The following is a 23982-nucleotide window of genomic DNA, read 5'->3' as shown; positions in this document are numbered from 1 at the left end:
CCCCGCAACCGCGAATGTGGCGGAGATCGAGGCGCACCGTGCAGCCCTCGAGGAGGAAAGGAAGAAGGAGCTGTCCGAAAGGCAGAAGTTCCGACTCGAGCAGGATTCGGTAAGGTCCGTTTCCCAGTATCCGCGCACGCATGGAGCCGACCCGTGACCAAGGGTTCCCCTCCTCGTGCCTCAACTTCGACGACCCGGACGGTGAGGTCCGGGCCGCCCACATCCAGAACCATGACGTCCCGGAGTCTAGCCGAGCCGCAGCCGGCCGAGTGGCGCATGGAGCACCACCACCACCTCCACCACCACCACCACCTGGGGGCTGGGTAATCCCCCCCAAGAAGTCGACGCCAACGGCCTACCTCTATACTCGTCCCCAGCGAACAATGTGGCCGCCGCGCAAGCCGCCCTCGCCAACCTCCCCGACACTGGAGAGGCCGCAATCTTCGTCCAGCACGCCAAAGCGTTGGTCGCCAAAGCCCTGGAGCAGCAGCATGCCGCAGCGGACTCCCAGGGAAGGCTCTACTCGCGCTCGCTCGGCCAGCCGCGCTGCATCCTCCGCAGTGGCAAATCGCGCAGTCGTCATCGTCAACAACTGCCCACCTCCCGCACCACGCGCCGCCCACTCGTCAAACAATCGAGTCGAGCCGCGCCCCCCGCGGGCGATGGTCGCGCCAACGGGCAACCAATTGACGCGCGCACCCATATCGTCAACGACCAAGCTTGGCGAGCGCGCAATCGCCTGAACGAGCACTACGTGGACGAGGCCCCCTGCCAAAGCGCATTCAATCGGGTCGGCCCAGCCTGCTTCGGCCCCATGATCAGGGGCGAGCCCTATCCTTAGGGGTTCAAAGGCCCACGCGGCATCGAGAAGTACGACACCCACATCGACCCTACGGTCTGGATCGACTCGTACACCATGGCGATGGGCATCCAAGGCTACTCCGAGCTGCTTGCCGCCCGATACCTGCCCCTCATGATGAACGGGCTGAATCGTCAATGGTTCAACACCCTCGCTCCGAACAGCATCGACTCATGGGAGGAGGCCCGCGCCGCCTTCATCCAGCACTTCGCCAGCGCGTATACCCGTGCCACAACCATCGAAGACCTCGATCGCTCCGTCCAAGGACCCCGCGAATCAACTCGCCGGTGGGTCCAGCGATGGCAGGACATGTGGACGACATCAAGCGGCATCAGCACTGATACGACAATCTACTGCTTTCACCGGTGCTGCCGCTACGAGCCCCTCAGCGCCAAGCTCAGGCGCCACAGCGTGACTGCTTCTCCATGGCTGATCTGTTCAACGTGGCTCAGCGTTACGCTGATGAAGACCCCACGATCGACTCGGACGACGAGTACGGTCAACGGCGCAATCGCCGCCCCATCTGAGCCAACACTCGCCGCGACGACTACCGCTTCACTCGCCCCAGCGCCAGCAAGCGCCGCGCCGATGGTGGTAGCTCCGAGTTCGTCGCCAACGCCGACTAACAGCAGCGTGACCAGAAGTACTCTCGCCGCGACAACCGCGGCCCAAGAGAGGACCGCCCCCCAGGCAAATGCTTTGACGCCCGCAGCCTGCTGGACACCCCGTGCATCTACCACAGCAAGGAGGGCAAGCCCTCCACGCACACGACCACTAAATGCTTCTCCCTCAAGCAGATCAAGAAGGCCCGCCGCGCCAAAGAGAACGGTGGCGACAACCCCACCAAGGACCGCAACAAGGACCAGGACCATCCCAAGGAGGATGGGTTTGGTCGCGACGTCGGCTCGCTTCATACCTTCACCGGGGTCGGCGATCGCCGCGACAAGAAGGTGCTCGCACGCGCAGTCGCCATCAACGCAGTCGTCACCGACATCCCTGATACGCGTACAGCACGCGACCGTTGGGAACCCCAAGAGGAAGGTGTGATGTGTACAGCGGCAAGTTTTCCCTCAGTAAGAAACCAAGGTTTATCGAACCAGTAGGAGCCAAGAAGCACGTTGAAGGTTGATGGCGGCGAGAGTTAACTCATAAAGCAATAATTCAAAGTAAAGGCATTGAAGCAACACAAAGGAAGATTAAGTTTCAGCGGTTGGTTTCAACTTGTAACATGTATATCTCATGGATATTGTCAACATAAAGTAATATAATAAGTGCAATATGCAAGTATGTAGGAATCAAGGCACAGTTCACACAAGTGTTTGCTTCTTGAGATGGAGAGAAATAGGTGAACTGACTCAACATAAAAGTAAAAGAAAGGCCCTTCGCAGAGGGAAGCATTGATTGCTATATTTGTGCTAGAGCTTTGGTTTTGAAAACAAGAAACAATTTTGTCAACGGTAGTAATAAAGCATATGTGTCATGCAAATTATATCCTACAAGTTGCAAGCCTCATGCATAGTATACTAATAGTGCCTGCACCTTGTCCTAATTAGCTCGGATTACTTGGATTATCACCGCAATACATATGTTTTAACCAAGTGTCACAAAGGGGTACCTCTATGCCGCATGTACAAAGGTCTAAGGAGAAAGCTCGCATTGGATTTCTCGCTTTTGATTATTCTCAACTTAGACATCCATACCGGGACAACATAGACAATAGATAATGGACTCCTCTTTAATGCTTAAGCATTCAACAATTATTAATTTTCTCATATGAGATTGAGGATATTTGTCCAAAACTGAAACTTCCACCATGGATCATGGCTTTAGTTAGCGGCCCAATGTTCTTCTCTAACAGTATGCATGCTCAAACCATTCAACTCATGGTAAATCTCCCTTACTTCAGACAAGACGGACATGCATAGCAACTCACATGATATTCAACAAAGGGTAGTTGATGGCGTCCCCAGGAACATGGTTATCGCACAACAAGCAACTTAATAAGAGATAAAGTGCATAAGTACATATTCAATACCACAATAGTTTTTAAGCTATTTGTCCCATGAGCTATATATTGTAAAGATGAAGAATGGAAATTTTAAAGGTAGCACTCAAGCAATTTACTTTGGAATGGTGGAGAAATACCATGTAGTAGGTAGGTATGGTGGACACAAATGGCATAGTGGTTGGCTCAAGGATTTTTGATGCATGAGAAGTATTCCCTCTCGATACAAGGTTTAGGCTAGCAAGGTTTATTTGAAACAAACACAAGGATGAACTGGTGCAGCAAAACTCACATAAAAGACATATTGTAAACATTATAAGACTCTACACCGTCTTCCTTGTTGTTCAAACTCTTACTAGAAATTATCTAGACCTTAGAGAGACCAATTATGCAAACCAAATTTTAGCAAGCTCTATGTATTTCTTCATTAATAGGTGCAAAGTGTATGATGCAAGAGCTTAAACATGAGCACAACAATTGCCAAGTATCAAATTATCCAAGACATTATACCAATTACTACATGTAGCATTTCCCGATTCCAACCATATAACAATTTAACGAAGAAGATTCAACCTTCGCCATGAACATTATGAGTAAAGCCTAAGGACATATTTGTCCATATGCAACAGCGGAGCGTGTCTCTCTCCCACACAATGAATGCTAGGATCCATTTTATTCAAACAAAAACAAAAACAAAAACAAACTGACGCTCCAAGCAAAGTGCATAAGATGTGATGGAATAAAAATATAGTTTCACTAGAGGAACCTGATAATGTTGTCGATGTAGAAGGGGATGCCTTGGGCATCCCCAAGCTTAGACGCTTGAGTCTTCTTGAAATATGCAGGGGTGAACCACCGGGGCATCCCCAAGCTTAGAGCTTTCACTCTCCTTTTTCATATTGTATCATCCTCCTCTCTTGATCCTTGAAAACTTCCTCCACACCAAACTGAAAACAACTCATTAGAGGGTTAGTGCACAATCATAATTCACATGTTCAGAGGTGACATAATCATTCTTAACACTTCTGGACATTGCACGAAGCTACTGAAAGTTAATGGAATCGAAAAATCCATCAAGCATAGCAAAACAGGCAATGCGAAATAAAAGGCAGAATCTGTCAAAACAGAACAGTTCGTAAAGATGAATTTTATTGAGGCACCAGACTTGCTCAAATGAAAATTCTCAAATTGAATGAAAGTTGCGTACATATCTGTGGATCACTCACGTAAATTGGCATAATTTTCTGAGTTACCTACAGAGAATTAGGCCCAGATTCGTGGCATCAAAGAAATCTGTTTCTGCGCAGTAATCCAAATCTAGTATGAACCTTACTATCAAAGACTTTACTTGGCACAACAATGAAACAAAATAAGATAAGGAGAGGTTGCTACAGTAGTAACAACTTCCAAGACTCAAATATAAAATAAAGGTGCAGTAGTAAAAACATGGGTTGTCTCCCATAAGCGCTTTTCTTTAACGCCTTTCAGCTTGGCGCAGAAAGTGTGTATCAAGTATTATCAAAAGATGGTGCATCAACATTACCTTGGGCTTTACACTTACCTTTCTTGTTCTTTTTCTTACTCTTTGATTTAGGGAATACATGTCTACCCCCGGTGTAGAGGTGAATTTTAGGGTGCCTTCTCCCACATCTATGACTGCTCCCAATAGTTTCAGCAGGGATCTTCCAAGTGTGATTTGTCCTGTTCCTACACATTCAATAACAAGATAATCAATGGATATTGTTCTTCCAAGAATGGTTGTATGCACACCCGCAGCTATTCCCTTAGGGATTATAACAGAGTTATCAATAAGAGTTATTCCTTCTCCCCCTTCAACGAGTCCCCAAAGTGTCAAAGATTCATAAATACTCTTAGGCATAAGGCAAAATTCAGACATAATATCACAATTGGCATGAAAAGTTTGATCACCGATAACAACTTTAATAGTAGGATCCCATAATGAAGGTTCAGAGTTCACTAAAACTTGATCAAGACGGTTACGAACATAGCTATAATTTTCGTGCAAGCGAGATGCACTTGTCTCAAGAGTGTTTAATCTATTATAAATGCTAATAAGGGCTGAATCAAAGTTATTAGCTGAATCATGTGATGCAACCAATTTCTTTATGGCATTAAAAGCTTGATCCCCATTGCAATGAAGGAAATCTCCTCCCACTACAGCATCCAATGCATATCTATAGCGAATCATAAGCCCAAAATAAAAGTTACTAAGGAGCAAACTTAGAGTCATTTGAGGTTCAGCTTTACGATAAGAATCAAAAATTCTGGACCAAGCATCTTTAAAACTCTCCTCATCCCCTTGTTTAAAAGTGAAGACTAATTCCTCAGGTGAAGAAGTAACAGGCGCAGAGCTAGACATGGTAACAAAAGTAAAATGCAAGTAACTAATTTTTTTTGTGTTTTTAATATGGAGAATGCAAACAAGACAGTAAATAAAGTAAAACTAGCAACTATTTTTTTTGTATTTTGATATAATGCAGCAAACAAAATAGTAAATAAAATAAAAGCAAGACAAAAAACAAAGTAAAGAGATTGGATGTGGAGACTCCCCTTGCAGCGTGTCTTGATCTCCCCGGCAACGGCGCCAGAAAACAGTCTTGATACGCGTACAGCACGCGACCATTGGGAACCCCAAGAGGAAGGTGTGATGCGTACAACGGCAAGTTTTCCCTCAGTAAGAAACCAAGGTTTATCGAACCAGTAGGAGCCAAGAAGCACGTTGAAGGTTGATGGAGGCCAGATGTAGTGCGGCGCAACACCAGGGATTCCGGCGCCAACGTGGAACCTGCACAACACAACCAAAGTACTTTGTCCCAATGTAACAGTGAGGTTGTCAATCTCACCGGCTTGCTGTAACAAAGGATTAGATGTATAGTGTGGATGATGAATGTTTGCAGAAAACAGTAGAACAAGTATTGCAGTATATTGTATTCGATGTAAAGAATGGACCGGGGTCCACAGTTCACTAGAGGCGTCTCTCCCATAAGATAAATAGCATGTTGGGTGAACAAATTACAGTTGGGCAATTGACAAATAAAGAGGGCATGACCATGCACATACATGATATGATGAGTATTGTGAGATTTAATTGGGCATTACGACAAAGTACATAGACCGCTATCCAGCATGCATCTATGCCTAAAAAGTCCACCTTCAGGTTATCATCCGAACCCCTTCCAGTATTAAGTTGCAAACAACAGACAATTGCATTAAGTATGGTGCGTAATGTAATCAATAACTACATCCTCGGACATAGCATCGATGTTTTATCCCTAGTGGAAACAGCACATCCACAACCTTAGAACTTTCTGTCACTGTCCCAGATTTAATGGAGGCATGAACCCACTATCGAGCATAAATACTCCCTCTTGGAGTTACTAGCAAAAACTTGGCCAGAGCCCCTACTAATAACGGAGAGCATGCAAGATCATAAACAACATATAGGTAATAGATTGATAATCAACATAGCATAGTATTCTCTATCCATCGGATCCCAACAAACACAACATATAGCATTACAGATAGATGATCTTGATCATGTTAGGCAGCTCACAAGACCCGACAATGAAGCACAATTAGGAGAAGACGACCATCTAGCTACTGCTATGGACCCATAGTCCAGGGGTGAACTACTCACGCATCACTCTGGAGGCGACCATGGCGGTGAAGAGTCCTCCGGGAGATGATTCCCCTCTCCGGCAGGGTGCCGGAGGCGATCTCCTGAATCCCCCGAGATGGGATTGGCGGCGGCGGCGTCTCTGGAAGGTTTTCCGTATCGTGGCTCTCGGTACTGGGGGTTTCGCGACGAAGGCTTTAAGTAGGCGGAGGAGATAGGTCAGGGGGCGTCACGGGGGCCCCACACAGCAGGGCCGCGTGGCCAAGGGCCAGGCCGCGCCGCCCTGGTGTGTCACCACCTCGTGGCCCCACTTCGTCTCTCCCTCGGACTTCTGGAAGCTTCGTGTGAAAATAGGCCCCTGGGCGTTGATTTCGTCCAATTCCGAGAATATTTCCTTACTAGGATTTCTGAAACCAAAAACAGCAGAAAACAGCAACTGGCTCTTCGGCATCTCGTTAATAGGTTAGTGCCGGAAAATGCATAAATATGACATAAAGTATGCATAAAACATGTAGATATCATCAATAATGTGGCATGGAACATAAGAAATTATCGATACATCGGAGATGTATCAATCCCCCGCTGGCTCAACTGGTCCGAGCAAAGCATCACGTGGAGCCGTGAGGATCACGCCCCACGCATCGAGTACAAGGGACGGGTGGCGCTAATCATCAAACCAAAGGTCTCCGAGTACTGGCTCCCGAAGACACTGATGGACGGCGGAAGCTCCATCAACATCATGTACTACGACACCTTCCGGCGCCTTGGACTCCCCGACTCGTGCCTCGAGCACACAAGCGTCACCTTCCACGGCATAGTCCCCGGACGGAAGGCCTTCCCAATCGGCAAGGTCACGCTTCTGGTAACCTTCGGCACGCCGGCCAACTACCGCACCGAGCGGATCTCCTTCGAGGTGCTCAACTTCCGCAGCCCCTATCACTGTGTCCTCGGTCGCAAGGCGTTCACCAAGTTCATGGCTACGTCCCACTATGCCTACAACATGATGAAGATGTCCGGGCCACGAGGCGTCATCACCGTCCACGGCGACCCAGACATGGCCCTGGAGTGCAAAGACAACGGCGCCAAGCTCGCCGGCGCCGTCATCGCTGCGGAGCGCGACAACGCTGCCGAGCTCGCCAAATACCCAGTCGACCACAACGACCCCACCATCCTCGAGAAGCCAACCGAGCTCGACTCGTCCGAGGCGACCTTCAAGCCGACGACGGACACTCGCCAAGTAGATCTTGTAGAAAATTACTCGAGTAGACAGGTTACCATTGGGGCGGGCTTGTCCGCCCAATAGGAAAGCGCGCTCACCAAGTTCCTCCGTGAGAATCGAGATGTCTTTGCATGGAAACCTTCTGATATGCCAGGTGTCCCGAGAGAACTTGCTGAGCACAAACTCCACGTTGATCCCACTGCGCGCCCCGTCCGACAATCAATGCGACCCATAGGCGAAGAACGCCGGTGCGTAATCGCCGAAGAAGTGAACCGGCTACTCACCGCCGGCTTCATCATGGAAATTAAGCACCCCAAGTGGTTGGTGAACCCAGTCGTGGTGCTGAAGAAAAACAGGACATGGCGAATGTGTATAGACTACACAGGCCTCAATCGCGCCTGCTCCAAGGACCCATTCGTCCTCCCACGAATCGATCAGCTAATCGATGCAGTCACAGGCTCGGAGTCGCTATGCTTCCTCGACGCATACTCCGGGTACAGTCAAATCAAGATGGCAGTCCAGGACCAGGAGAAAACGGCGTTCATCACGGCGCTCGGCGCCTACTGCTACACCGCCATGACCTTCGGCCTCAGGAACACCGGAGCCAGCTACCAGCGGTGCATGAACAGCTGCCTTGAGAGCCAGATCGGTCGAAACGTCCACGTCTACATCGACGACGTGGTGGTCAAGTCGACTCGGCAGGATGACCTTGTCGCCGACCTCACCGAAACCTTCGCCAACCTCCGACGCTACAAGATCAAGTTAAACCCCCTGAAGTGTACCTTCGGGGTTCCATCCGGATAGCTACTCGGTTACGTTGTCTCTAAGCGTGGTATCGAGCCCAATCCGGACAAAACATCCGTGGTTATGAGAACCGAGCGACCAACCTGCTTGCTCGACGCACAGAAGCTCGCCGGGCGGGTCGCCGCGCTCAGTCGCTTCGTCCCCCGACTCGGCGACAAAGCCATGCCACTTTACCGCCTCCTGAAAAAGTCAGATTCATTCGAGTGGACGGAAGACGCACAAATGGCCCTAGAAGATCTCTAGCATGCCCTGAGGAATGCCCCCATCCTCGCCGCCCCGCTACCAGGAGAAGCCATGCTGCTCTACGTCGCCGCATCCAATCGCGCCATTAGCGCAGTCATGGTCATCGAGCGCAAAGAAGAAGGGGAAAAGCAGCTCATTCAGCGCCCAGTCTATTACATCAGCGAGGCCCTAACCGAGTCGAAGCAGCGGTACCCGCACTACCAAAAAGTAGTGTATGCCTTACTCAGGGCCCAGCGGCGACTCGCTCCCTACTTCCACGAACACCCAATCAAGGTCGTCGCTTCAACGCCACTCGCCGACATTATCCACAATCGCGGTGCCACCGGTCGAGTCGCCAAGTGGGCAATTGAACTCGGCGTCCATAACATCACCTACGAGCCACGCCGCGCAGTCAAGTCTCAGGTGCTGGCGGACTTCTTCATCGACTTGGAGGAAGCTCAGCAACCAACTTCCCCGGCGGACCTCAAGTACTAGACCCTGTACTTCGACGGCTCCAAGAACCTCGAGGGGGCCGGAGCAGGGATCGTCCTAATCTCCCCCAAGGGCGACTTCGTGAGGTACTGATACGTCTCAAACGTATCTATAATTTCTTATGTACCATGCTACTTTTATGATGATACCCACATGTTTTATACACACTTTATGTCATATTTATGCATTTTCCGGCACTAACCTATTGACAATATGCTGAAGAGCCAGTTGCTGTTTTCTGCTGTTTTTGGTTTCAGAAATCCTACAAAGGAAATATTCTCGAAATTGGATGAAATCAACGCCCAGGGTCTTATTTTTCCACGGAGCTTCCAGAAGACCGAAGGAGTTACGAAGTGGGGCGACGAGGCATCGCCACGCTAGGGCCGCGCGGCCTAAGGGGGGCCGCGCCGCCCTAGTGTGTGGGCCCCTCGTGACGCCTCCAACCCTACCCTTCCGCCTACTTAAAGCCTTTGTCGCGAAAACCCCAGTACCGAGAGCCACGATACGGAAAACCTTCCAGAGATGCCGCCACCGCCAATCCCATCTCGGGGGATTCAGGAGATCGCCTCTGGCACCCTGCCGGAGAGGGGAATCATCTCCCGGAGGACTCTTCATCACCATGATCGCCTCCGGATTGATGTGTGAGTAGTTCACCCCTGGACTATGGGTCCATAGCAGTAGCTAGATAGTTGTCTTCTCCTCATGTGCTATCATTGTTCGATCTTGTGAGCTGCCTAACATGATCAAGATCATCTATTTGTAATGCTACATGTTGTGTTTGTTGGGATCCGATGAATATGGAATACTATGTTATGTTGATTATCAATCTATCATATATGTGTTGTTTATGATCTTGCATGCTCTCCGTTGCTAGTAGAGGCTCTGGCCAAGTTGATACTTGTAACTCCAAGAGGGAGTATTTATGCTCGATAGTGGGTTCATGCCTCCATTTAATCTGGGACACTGACAGAAAGTTCTAAGGTTGTGGATGTGCTGTTGCCACTAGGGATAAAACATCAATGCTTTGTCTAAGGATATTTGTGTTGATTACATTACGCACCATACTTAATTCAATTGTCTGTTGTTTGCAACTTAATACTGGAAGGGGTGCGGATGCTAACCTGAAGGTGGACTTTTTAGGCATAGATGCATGCTGGATAGCGGTCTATGTACTTTGTCGTAATGCCCAATTGAATTTCACACTACTCATCATGATATGTATGTGCATTGTTATGCCCTCTTTATTTGTCAATTGCCCAACTATAATTTGTTCACCCAACATGCCATTTCTTATTGGAGAGACACCACTAGTGAACTGTGGACCACGGTCCATTCTTTTACATCGAATACAATCTACTGCAAACATTATTCTTTACTGTTCTTCGCATACAAACATCATTTTCAAAACCATACATTTAATCCTTTGTTACAGCAAGCCGGTGAGATTGACAACCTCACTGTTAAGTTGGGGCAAAGTATTTGGATTGTGTTGTGCAGGTTCCACATTGGCGCTGGAATCCCTGGTGTTGCGCCGCACTACACTCCGTCACCAACAACCTTCACGTGCTCCTTGACTCCTACTGGTTCGATAAACCTTGGTTTCTTAGTGAGGGAAAACTTGTTGTTGTACGCATCACACCTTCCTCTTGGGGTTCCCAACGGGCGTGTGCTTTACGCGTCAACAAGCTCTTTTTCTGGCGCCGTTGCCGGGGAGATCAAGACACGCTGCAAGGGGAGTCTCCCACATCCAATCTCTTTACTTTGTTTTTGTCTTTCTTTACTTTATTTTATTTACTACTTTGTTTGCTTTCTTTATATTAAAAATACAATAAAATTAGTTACTTGTGTTACTTTATTTACTGTCTTGTTTGCGTTCTCCATTTCAAAAACACTAAAAAAAATTAGTTACTCGCATTTACTTTATCTAGTTTGCTTTATTTACCACTGTTAAAATGAATACTCCTGAGAACACTAAGTTGTGTGATTTCACTAGTTAGGCTTAATGGAAAACAACAAAAATATTAGAGATCTTTATAGTATTTATCTTGAGTTAGGACATGAGGTGTTCGAAGAGAAAATTAAAAATCCCATGGAACTTTGTTTGCAAAATAGTTGTAGCAATGTTATTAGCATGAACTCTTTGAACACTATTATTGCTAATGCTATGGAAGAATTTAAGCTTGGGGAAGCTGGTTTTGATGAGCATGATATTTTTAGTCCCCCAAGCATGGAGGAGAAAATTTACTTTGATGATACTTTGCCTCCCATTTATGATGATAGCGGTATTTTGGTGCCACCTACTATGGAGGATAAAGTTTATTATGATTATACTATGCCTCCTATATTTGATGAGAATAAAAATGATAGCTACTTTGTTGAATTTGCTCCCACTATAATTAATAAGAATGACTATGCTTATGTTGGGAGTAGTAAATATTTTATGCATGAGACTCATGATAAGAATGCTTTATGTGATAGCTATATTGTTGAGTTTGTTCATGATGCTACGGGAAATTATTATGAGAGAGGAAAATATGGTTGTAGAAATTTTCATGTTACTAAAACACCTCTCTATATGCTGAAAATTTTGAAGTTACTTGTGTTTTATCTTCCTATGCTTGTCACTTTGTTCTTCATGAATTTATTTGTGTACAAGATTCCTTTTCATAGGAAGTGGGTTAGAATTAAAAGTGTTTCTTATTTTCTTTTGATGCTCTCTTTTGCTTCAACTCTTATTTCTTGCGAGAGCATCATTAAAATTACTGAGCCCATCTTAATGGCTATAAAAAAAGCACTTCTTGGGAGATAACCCATGTTTTTATTTTACTACAGCAATTTTGTTTTATATTTGAGTCTTGGAAGTTGTTGCTACTGTAGCAACCTCTCCTTATCTTTATTTTATTGCATTGTTGTGCCAAGTAAAGTCTTTGATAGTAAAGATGATACTAGATTTGAATTACTGCGCAGAAACAGATTTCTTGTTGTCACGAATTTGAGTAGTATTCTCTGTAGGTAACTCAGAAAAATCTGCAAATTTACGTGCGTGATCCTCAGATATATACGCAACTTTCATTCAATTTGAGCATTTTCATCTGAGCAAGTTAAGTGCCCCAGAAAAATTCGTCTTTACAGACTGTTCTGTTTTGACAGATTCTGCCTTTCATTTCGCATTGCCTGTTTTGCTATGTTTGATGGATTGCTTTGTTCCATTAACTTTCAGTAGCTTTGTGCAATGTTCAGAAGTGTTAAGAATGATTATGTCACCTCTGAATATGTGAATTTTTGATTATGCACTAACCATGTAATGAGTTTGTTTTGAGTTTGGTGTGGAGGAAGTTTTCAAGGATCAAGAGAGGAGGATGATACAATAGGATCAAGAAGAGTGAAAACTCTAAGCTTGGGGATGCCCCCGTGGTTCATCCCTGCATATTTCAAGAAGACTCAAGCATCTAAGCTTGGGGATGCCCAAGGCATCCCCTTCTTCATCGACAACTTATCAGCACCTCTAGTGAAACTATATTTTTATTCCATCACATCTTATGTGCTTTACTTGGAGCGTCTTTATGTTTTTATTTTTGTTTGTTTGAATAAAATTGGATCCTAGCATTCCTTGTGTGGGAGAGAGACACGCTCCGCTGTTGCATATGAACACATGTGTTCTTAGCTTTATTCTTAATGTTCATGGCAAAGGTTGAAACTGCTTCGTTCATTGTTATATGGTTGGAAACAGAAAATGCTACATGTGGTAATTGGTATAATGTCTTGAATAATTTGATACTTAGCAATTGTTGCGCTCAAATAGATCATGTTTAAGCTCTTGCATCATGTACTTTGCACCTATTAATAAAGAAATACTGTAGAGCTTGTTGAAATTTGGTTTGCATGATTGGTCTCTCTCAAGTCTTGATATTTTCTGGTGAGGGTTTGAACAACAAGGAAGACAGTGTAGAGTCTTATAATGCTTGCAATATGTTCTTATGTAAGTTTTGCTGTACCGGTTCATACTTGTGTTTGCTTCAAACAACCTTGCTAGCCTAAGCCTTGTATTGAGAGGGAATACTTCTCGTGCATCCAAAATCCTTGAGCCAAAAACTATGCCATTTGTGTCCACCATACCTACCTACTACATGGTATTTTTCTGCCATTCCAAAGTAAATTGCTTGAGTGCTACCTTTAAAATTCCATTCTTTGTCTTTGCAATATATAGCTCATGGGAAAAATAGCTTAAAAACTATTATGGTATTGAATATGTACTTCTGTATCTTATTTCTTATAAGTTGCTTGTTGAGCGGTAACCATGTTCCTGGGGATGCCATCAACTATTTCACCTTTGTTGAATATCATGTGAGTTGCTATGCATGTTCGTCTTGTCTGAAGTAAGGGTGATTTATCATGATCAAATGGTTTGAGTATGCATATTGTTAGAGAAGAACATTGGGCCGCTAACTAAAGCCATGATCCATGGTGGAAGTTTCAGTTTGGACAACAATCCTCAATCTCTTATGAGAATATTATCTGTTGTTGAATTCTTATGCATTAAAGAGGTGTCCATTATCTGTTGTCTATGTTGTCCCGGTATGGATGTCTAAGTTGAGAATAACCAAAAGCGAGAAATCCAATGCGAGCTTTCTCCTTAGACCTTTGTACATGCGGCATAGAGGTACCCCTTTGTGACACTTGGTTAAAACATATGTTATGCAATGATAATCCATGTAAATCCAAGCTAATAAGGACAAGGTGCGGGCACTATTGGTATACTATGCATGAGGCTTGCAACTTATAAGATATCTTATGCATAACACATATGAATTATTACTACCGTTGACAAAATTGTTTCTATGTTTTCAAAATAAAAGCTCTAGCACAAATATAGCAATCCATTCTTACCTCTGCGAAGGGCCATTCTTTTACTTTTATGTTGAGTCAGTTAACCTACTTCTTTCTATCTTAGAAGAAAACACTTGTGTCAACTGTGTGCATTGATTCCTACATACTTGCTTATTTGCATTCATCATATTACTTTGTGTTGACGATTATCCATGAGATAAACATGTTGAAGTTGAAAGCAACCGCTGAAACTTACATCTTCCTTTGTGTTGATTCAAAACTTTCTACTAAGAATCTATTGCTTTATGAGTTAACTCCTATGCAAGTCTTATTGATGCTTGTCTTGAAAGTACTATTCATGAAAAGTCTTTGTTATATGATTCAGTGTTTTAATCATTGTCTTTACCATTGCTTCGAATCACTTCATTCATTACATATGCTTTACAATAGTATTGATCAAGATTATGATAGCATGTCACTTCAGAAATTATCTTTGTTATCGTTTACCTACTCGAGGGCGAGTAGGAACTAAGCTTGGGGATGCTTGATACGTCTCAAATGTATCTATAATTTCTTTTGTTCCATGCTACTTTTATGATGATACTCACATGTTTTATACACACTTTATGTCATATTTATGCATTTTCCGGCACTAACCTATTGACAAGATGCCGAAGAGCCAGTTGCTGTTTTCTGCTGTTTTTGGTTTCAGAAATCCTACAAAGGAAATATTCTCGGAATTGGACGAAATCAACGCCCAGGGTCTTATTTTTCCACGGAGCTTCCAAAATACTGAAGGAGTTACGAAGTGGGGCGATGAGGCGCCGCCACGCTAGGGCCGCGCGGCCTAAGGGGGGCCCGCGCCGCCCTAGTGTGTGGGCCCCTCGTGACGCCTCCAACCCTACCCTTCCGCCTACTTAAAGCCTTTGTCGCGAAAACCCCAGTACCGAGAGCCACGATACGGAAAACCTTCCAGAGACGCCGCCGCCAATCCCATCTCGGTGGATTCAGGAGATCGCCTCCGGCACCCTGCCGGAGAGGGGAATCATCTCTCGAAGGACTCTTCATCACCATGATCGCCTCCGGATTGATGAGTGAGTAGTTCACCCCTGGACTATGGGTCCATAGCAGTAGCTAGATGGTTGTCGTCTCCTCATGTGCTATCATTGTTCGATCTTGTGAGCTGCCTAACATGATCAATATCATCTATTTGTAATGCTACATGTTGTGTTTGTTGGGATCCGATGAATATGGAATACTATGTTATGTTGATTATCAATCTATCATATATGTGTTGTTTATGATCTTGCATGCTCTCCGTTGCTAGTAGAGGCTCTGGCCAAGTTGATACTTGTAACTCCAAGAGGGAGTATTTATGCTCGATAGTGGGTTCATGCCTCCATTTAGTCTGGGACAGTAACAGAAAGTTCTAAGGTTGTGGATGTGCTGTTGCCACTAGGGATAAAACATCAATGCTTTGTCTAAGGATATTTGTGTTGATTACATTACGCACCATACTTAATGCAATTGTCTGTTGTTTGCAACTTAATACTGGAAGGGGTGCGGATGCTAACTGAAGGTGGACTTTTTAGGCATAGATGCATGCTGGATAGCGGTCTATGTACTTTGTCATAATGCCCAATTGAATTTCACACTACTCATCATGATATGTATGTGCATTGTTATGCCCTCTTTATTTGTCAATTGCCCAACTGTAATTTGTTCACCCAACATGCTATTTCTTATTGGAGAGACACCACTAGTGAACTGTGGACCCCGGTCCATTCTTTTACATTGAATACAATCTACTGCAAACATTGTTCTTTACTGTTCTTCGCATACAAACATCATTTTCAAAACCATACATTTAATCCTTTGTTACAGCAAGCCGGTGAGATTGACAACCTCACTGTTAAGTTGGGGCAAAGTATTTGGATTGTGTTGTGCAGGTTCCACATTGGCGCCGGAATCCCTGGTGTTGCGCCGCACTACACTCCGTCACCAACAACCTGCACGTGCTCCTTGACTCCTACTGGTTCGATAAACCTTGGTTTCTTACTGAGGGAAAACTTGTTGTTGTATGCATCACACCTTCCTCTTGGGGTTCCCAACGGGCGTGTGCTTTACACGTCAACAGGTATGTCCTGCAGCTACACTTCGAACCCTGCACCAACAACATGGACGAATACGAGGCAATCCTCCACGGCATGCGCATCGCAAAAGAGATGGGCGCGAAAAGATTGCGCTGCTTCGGCGATTCCGACCTCGTCGCCAGCCAAACTTCCGGCACCTGCGACGCCACCGACGCCAACATGATAGCCTACAAGCAGGAGGTGGACTAGGTTGGCGCCAGCTTCTCCGGCTATGTCGTCGAGTGGGTCGACAGGCGCGAGAATGAAGAAGCGGACGGACTGGCCAGGCCCGGCTCCAGGCGACTGCCGCCTCCGCCACGCATCTTCCTCAAAATTCTCACCCACTCGTCGGTGCGAGCCCCCCGGGAGATCGACATCGCCCTGCCACCCGCACCCGACTCCATTCTAGTCGCAGTCGCCTCCGAGACAGGGGACTGGACGGAACCATACATGAACTACCTCGAGCGCCAAGTATTGCCAATGGAAGAGACCGAGGCACATATGACCGCACGCCGCTGCAAGTCCTTCACCATCATCAACAGCGAGCTGTACAAGCGCAGTATCTCTGGGGTGTTCCAGCGGTGCGTCACAGCTGATGAAGGCAGCAGGATCCTACGCGACATACATGCAGGGGACTGCGGACACCACGTAGGCGCACGCTCAATAGAAGTAAAAGCCTTTCAGCATGGTTTCTACTGGCCAACGGCACATGTTGACGCAGTTGAGCTCGTCCGCGCGTGCGTCGGATGCCAAAAATATGCGAGCCAGTCGCACATGCCGGGCACGGCACTGAAGACCATTCCCCTTACCTGGCCATTCGCCGTATGGGGCATGGATATGGTGGGAAAGTTCAAAACAGATCCCGGCGGGTACACCCACCTCCTCGTCGCCGTCGACAAATTCAGCAAATGGGTGGAAGCAAAACCCATCAAGAAGTGCAACGGGAAAACAACCACCAAGTTCCTGCGGGAACTGATCTATCGCTATGGATATCCGCACAGCATCATCACCGACAAAGGCACGAATTTTGCAAAGGGGAGATGGCCGATTTCTGTGAAGAAAAAAGAATCCGACTCGACCTCGCCTCAGTCGCACACCCCGAGTCAAATGGTCAAGCAGAAAGAGCGAACCAAAGCATCCTCCACGGAATCAAGCCACGGCTGGAGGTACCTCTGGAACACACGGCCGGTTGTTGGGCGGAAGAACTCCGATCCGTACTATGGGGCATTCACACAACCCCCAACAGGTCGACCAGCTACACGCCCTTCTTCCTCATGTACGGCGCCGAAGCTATCATGCCCACTTGCATCGACAACGATTCAGCACGAGTCGTCAACTACGTCGAGGAAGAAAATGAATGCGCTCGCCAAGAAGGAGTCGACCTCCTCGACGAAGAACGAGATCTCGCACTCTCAAGAATGGCCATATACCAGCAGGGTCTCCGACGCTACCACAATCGCCGCGTACGTAGTTGCTCCTTTCAAGAAGGCGACCTCATCCTCCGGCTAATACAGGACAAGAAAGGCATGCTTAAGCTATCCCCCCTGGGAAGGACTGATGTCTACAGGAGCTTCTATTCTTGTAGACAGTGTTGGGCCTCCAAGAGCAGAGATTTGTAGAACAGCAGCAAGTTTCCCTTAAGTGGATCACCCAAGGTTTATCGATCTCAGGGAGGAAGAGGTCAAAGATATCCCTCTCATGCAACCCTGCAACCACAAAGCAAGAAGTCTCTTGTGTCCCCAACACACCTAATAGGTGCACTAGTTCGGCGAAGAGATAGTGAAATACAGGTGGTATGAATAAATATAAGAAGTAGCAACAGCACCAGAAAAGTGCTTGCTGGCGTGTGGTTGATGGTGGTAATATTGCGGACAGTACAGATGCAGTAAAACAGTAAACAAGCAGCGATAGCAGTATTTAGGAACAAGGCCTAGGGATCATACTTTCACTAATGGACACTCTCAACATTGATCACATAACAGAATAAATAGATAGATGCTAGACTCTACACCCTCTTGTTGGATGATGAACACCACTAACTGTGTAGGATTACACGAACCCTCAATGCCGGAGTTAACAAGCTCCACAATATTCGATGTTCATATTTAAATAACCTTAGAGTGCATGACAGATCAACATAACCAAACCAAGTACTAACATAGCATGCACACTGTCACCTTCACGCTACGAAAGGAGGCATAGATCACATCAATACCATCATAGCAATAGTTAACTTCATAATCTACAAGAGATCACAATCATAGCCTACGCCAAGTACTAACACGATGCACACACTGTCACCATTACACCGTGTAGGAGGAATAAACTACTTTAATAACATCACTAGAGTAGCACACAGATAAATTGTGATACAAAACACATTGCAATCATAATGGGATATAAATAAGCACTTCACTATACCATTCATAATAGTGAATAAGTATTCTGTGAAATATAGCCTAAGAGACCCACACGGTGCACACACTGTCACCTTTACACACGTGAGACAAGGAGTCTCCGGAGATCACATAAGTAAAATCCACTTGACTAGCATAATGACATCTAGATTACAAGCATCATCATATGAATCTCAATCATGTAAGGCAGCTCATGAGATTATTGTATTGAAGTACATAGGAGAGAGATTAACCACATAGCTACCGGTACAGCCCCGAGCCTCGATGGAGAACTACTCCCTCCTCATGGGAGACATCAGCGTTGATGAAGATGGCGGTGGTGTCGATGGAGAAGCCTTCCGGGGGCACTTCCCCGTCCCGGCGGCGTGCCGGAACAGAGACTCCTGTCCCCCAGATCTTGGCTTCGCGATGGCGGCGGCTCTGGATGGTTTCTCGTACCGTGGCTTTTCTGTATCGAGGTTTTAGGTCGAGGACCTTTATATAGGCGAAGAGGCGGAGTCGGAGGGTCGAAGAGGCGGTGAGAGGGTAAGGCGGCGCGGCCAGGGCCTGGGCCGCGCCAGCCTACCTCCTGGGCCCACCAGGGCTCCCCTCTGGCGACTCTCGGGTGTTCTGGAAGCTTCGTGGAAAAATAGGATGCTGGGCGTTGATTTCGTCCGATTCCGAGAATATTTCCTTACTAGGATTTCTGAAACCAAAAACAGCAGAAAACAGGAACTGGCCCTTCGGCATCTCGTCAATAGGTTAGTTCCGGAAAACGCATAAATATGACATGAAGTGTGCATAAAACATGTAGATATCATCAATAATGTGGCATGGAACATAAGAAATTATCGATACGTCGGAGACGTATCAGCATCCCCAAGCTTAGTTTCTGCTCGTCCCGAGCAGGTAAACGATAACAAAGATAATTTTTGGAGTGACATGCCATCATAACCTTGATCATACTATTGTAAGCATATGAGCTGAGATCAAATCATTCAAACCAAGTATCTATATTGATATAAGAGATGATAATGCAAGAGTTAGACAAGCTAGAAGTTTTCATGAACTATTGCTTTAAAGACATGCAACAGTACAAAGTTCATTAAAGATGTGTTAAGTATTCAGCATAGAAGTTCTATCCTTTATTCCAAGCATCAAGTAAATTTTCACAACATAAGAAGGATTCAGTCAAGTAAACATAAACATGAACGTCATGAATCAACTGTTTCGAAGTCTACTCAACCGGTGAGCGCAAGCATTTGGTATTAGCACCAGGATGTTATGGCATAAAGAACGTTAATGGGGGTTTGGAAGGCCAAATGGAAGAAAGGCTTGCAAAGCTGTAAATGACCATTAGACAAGAGGAAGCCTTATGATCGAAGCTATGCAATGAGTAGTGATTGCCATGCAACGGATGCACATAGAGCTATATGTGTATGAAAGCTCTCCAATGGAACTAGTGGGGGTGCATCCAACTTGGTTGCTCACGAAGACCTAGAGCACTTTTGAGGAGGCTCATCATTGGAATATACAACCCAAGTTCTATAGTGTAAATTCCCCACATAGTTATACTAGTAAAACATGAAAACTCTCTCATATGAATGTAGGTGCTAAACATGAGCACAAATGATGACTATGAATAATGCGAGTGCTAAAACATGAGCACAAGTGTGGATAAAAGATAGTAATGCTGCCCCCTTTTTCTTTATTCTTTTTTTTTCTTTATTCTTTTTTTTCTTTTTTTTCTTTTTTCTTTCTTTTCATTTTTTTTTCTTTCTTTTTTTTTCTTTTTGATGGCCTCCACGGCTCTTTTCATTTTTAGGGGCAACATCCTAATATGACAACACACTTTTTGGTACAAATAACTCATAATGAATGAAACATGATGTATGAAACTGTATGCCTCTGCCAATGTAGCAGGATGTGCAATGATCTAGCGTAACATGGGTAAACCACACATCAGCTGTATATGATCATGCAAAGCAATATATAAATAATAAATGACAACATGGCATGTAATGTAAAAATGGATGTTGCATGGCAATATATCTCGGAACAGCTATGGAAATGCTGTGGTAGGTAGGTATGGTGGCTGTTTTGAGGAGATGTATGGGCTTATGTGTAGGAGAACAAGAGAAAGTTCTCCCACAGGTTTGGATGTACCGGCGAAGTATGCACAATTCTCAATGTGAGCAAAAGGCACTGCACAGTACCGAAGAGGCTAGCAAATTTGGATGGTGGAAGTGCCAAAAACCGTAGCTTAACATTAGTCAAAAAGAACTCGCAAGCTTATTGCAAACAACTAGCAGGTTCATCATTAAGAGCATGATTAAAATTTACTCCAAGGAGGGCTGTTCACGGTGGCACAAGTACCCCGCTAGCTCCCTCGACCTTAAGCACAACTTAGTTATTACGATGAACTCTCAAACATGGAAAGCTATCAAGTCCAACTACGCCTTCAACTATTTAAATAGAGTTTGTAGTACGGCACAAGCTTAAAGACAACAATCCACTACTAATTTTAACTTATTTATTCAGCAAGCCTTACCATCTAAATACCTCAAAACATTTGCAAAGAATCAAGTTATCAAAGCTCAATGTTCTACAAGTATTTTATTATGCACTACCACAAGCAACATTTCCCGTTTCCAACCATACAACAATTAACGAAGCAGTTTCAACCTTCGCCATGAACATTAAAAGCTAAGAACACATGTGTTCATATGAACCAGCGGAGCGTGTCTCTCTCCCACACAAGCATTTATTCAAACAAAAACATACAGACGCTCCAAGTAAAGTACATAAGATGCGACCGAATAAAAATATAGTTTCAAGAGAAGGAACCTGATAATTTGTCGATGAAGAAGGGGATGCCTTGGGCATCCCCAAGCTTAGATGCTTGAGTCCTCTTAAAATATGCAGGGATGAACCACCAGTGCATCCCCAAGCTTAGACTTTTCACTCTTCTTGATCGTAGTATATCATCCTCCTCTCTTGACCCTTGAAAACTTCCTTCACACCAAACTCGAAACAAACTCATTAGAGGGTTAGTGCATAATCAAAAACTCACATGTTCAGAGGTGACACAATCATTCTTAACACTTCTGGACATTGATCAAGGCTACTGGAAGTCAATGGAACAAATAAATCCATCCCACATAGCAAAAGAAGCAATGCGAAATAAAAGGCAGAATCTGTCAAAACAGAACAGTCCGTAAAGACGAATTTTAAAGGGGCACCAGACTTGCTCAAATGAAAATACTCAAATTGAATGAAAGTTGCGTACATATCTGAGGATCACTCACGTAAATTGGCATAATTTTCTGAGTTACCTACAGATAATTTTGCCCAGATTTGTGACAGCAAAGAAATCTGTTTCTGCGCAGTAATCCAAATCTAGTATGAACCTTACTATCAAAGACTTTACTTGGCACAACAATGCAATAAAACTAAGATAAGGAGAGGTTGCTACAGTAGTAAAAACTTCCAAAACTCAAATATAAAACAAAATTGCTGTAGCAAAATAAACACATGGGTTATCTCCCAAGAAGTTCTTTCTTTATAGCCATTAAGATGGGCTCAGCAGTTTTAATGATGCACTCGCAAGAAATAGTATTTGAAGCAAAAGAGAGCACCAAGAAGCAAATTCAAAACACATTTAAGCCTAACATGCTTCCTATGAAAAGGAATCTTGTAAATAAACAAGTTCATGAAGCATAATGCAACAAGCATAGAAAGATAAAACAAGTGTAGCTTAAAAAATTTCAGCACATAGAGAGGTGTTTTAGTAACATGAAAATTTCTACAACCATATTTTCCTCTCTCATAATAACTTTCAGTAGCATCATGAGCAAACTCAATAATATAACTATCACATAAAGCATTCTTATCATGAGTCTCATGCATAAAATTATTACTACCCACATAAGCATAATCAATTTTACTAGTTGTAGTGGGAGCAAATTCAACAAAGTAGCTATCATTATTATTCTCATCATCAAATATAGGAGGCATATTGTAATCATAATCAAATTTATCCTCCATAACAGGCGGTACCAAAAGACTACTATCATTATAATCATCATATATAGGAGGCAAAGTATCATCAAAGTAAATTTTCTCCTCAATGCTTGGCGGACTAAAAAGATCATGCTCATCAAAACCAGCTTCCCCAAGCTTAGAATTTTCCATATCATTAGCAACAATAGTGTTCAAAGTGTTCATACTAATATGTTCCATGGGTTTTTTAATTTTCGGATCAAACCATCCATGTCTTAAATCAGAAAATAGAATAAGCAGCTCATTGTTGTCCATTATGCCTTACTAGTGTAAACAAGAAACAAAAAGATGCAATTGCAGGATCTAAAGGAAATAGCTTCGAGCACAAACACAATGGCGCAGGAAAGAAATCATTACCTGGAACCGGAGTATGAGTGCCTTTTACCTTTCCTCCCCGGCAACGGCGCCAGAAAAGTGCTTGATGTCTACGGGAGCTTCTATTCTTGTAGACAGTGTTGGGCCTCCAAGAGCAGAGGTTTGTAGAACAGCAGCAAGTTTCCCTTAAGTGGATCACCCAAGGTTTATCGATCTCAGGGAGGAAGAGGTCAAAGATATCCCTCTCATGCAACCCTGCAACCACAAAGTAAGAAGTCTCTTGTGTCCCCAACACACCTAATAGGTGCACTAGTTCGGCGAAGAGATAGTGAAATACAGGTGGTATGAATAAATATAAGCAGTAGCAACGGCACCAGAAAAGTGCTTGCTGGCGTGTGGTTGATGGTGGTAATATTGCGGACAGTACAGATGCAGTAAAACAGTAAACAAGCAGCGATAGCAGTATTTAGGAACAAGGCCTAGGGATCATACTTTCACTAGTGGACACTCTCAACATTGATCACATAACAGAATAAATAGATAGATGCTAGACTCTACACCCTCTTGTTGGATGATGAACACCACTAACTGTGTAGGATTACACGAACCCTCAATGCCGGAGTTAACAAGCTCCACAATATTCGATGTTCATATTTAAATAACCTTAGAGTGCATGACAGATCAACATAACCAAACCAAGTACTAACATAGCATGCACACTGTCACCTTCACGCTACGAAAGGAGGCATAGATCACATCAATACCATCATAGCAATAGTTAACTTCATAATCTACAAGAGATCACAATCATAGCCTATGCCAAGTACTAACACGATGCACACACTGTCACCATTACACCGTGTAGGAGGAATAAACTACTTTAATAACATCACTAGAGTAGCACACAGATAAATTGTGATACAAAACACATTGCAATCATAAAGGGATATAAATAAGCACTTCACTATGCCATTCATAATAGTGAATAAGTATTCTGTGAAATATAGCCTAA

The 23982-nt window shown here is 44.6% G+C and overlaps 1 protein-coding gene across 1 annotated transcript; it reads left to right on the top strand.

The window, feature by feature from the left end:
- The first annotated feature begins 916 nt into the window (after nucleotides 1-916).
- On the top strand, nucleotides 917-7804 carry LOC139833713 (uncharacterized). The gene is made up of 3 exons (XM_071824057.1): nucleotides 917-1270; nucleotides 1489-1809; nucleotides 7103-7804. Exons 1-3 carry the CDS (start codon nucleotides 917-919, stop codon nucleotides 7802-7804), a joined length of 1377 nt encoding a protein of 458 aa, XP_071680158.1.
- Nucleotides 7805-23982: the final 16178 nt, after the last annotated feature.

The sequence above is a fragment of the Lolium perenne genome, chromosome 7 (genome assembly GCF_019359855.2).
Source record: "Lolium perenne isolate Kyuss_39 chromosome 7, Kyuss_2.0, whole genome shotgun sequence".
Lineage (NCBI taxonomy): Eukaryota > Viridiplantae > Streptophyta > Magnoliopsida > Poales > Poaceae > Lolium > Lolium perenne.
This window is presented reverse-complemented; position numbering and strand designations above follow the sequence as displayed.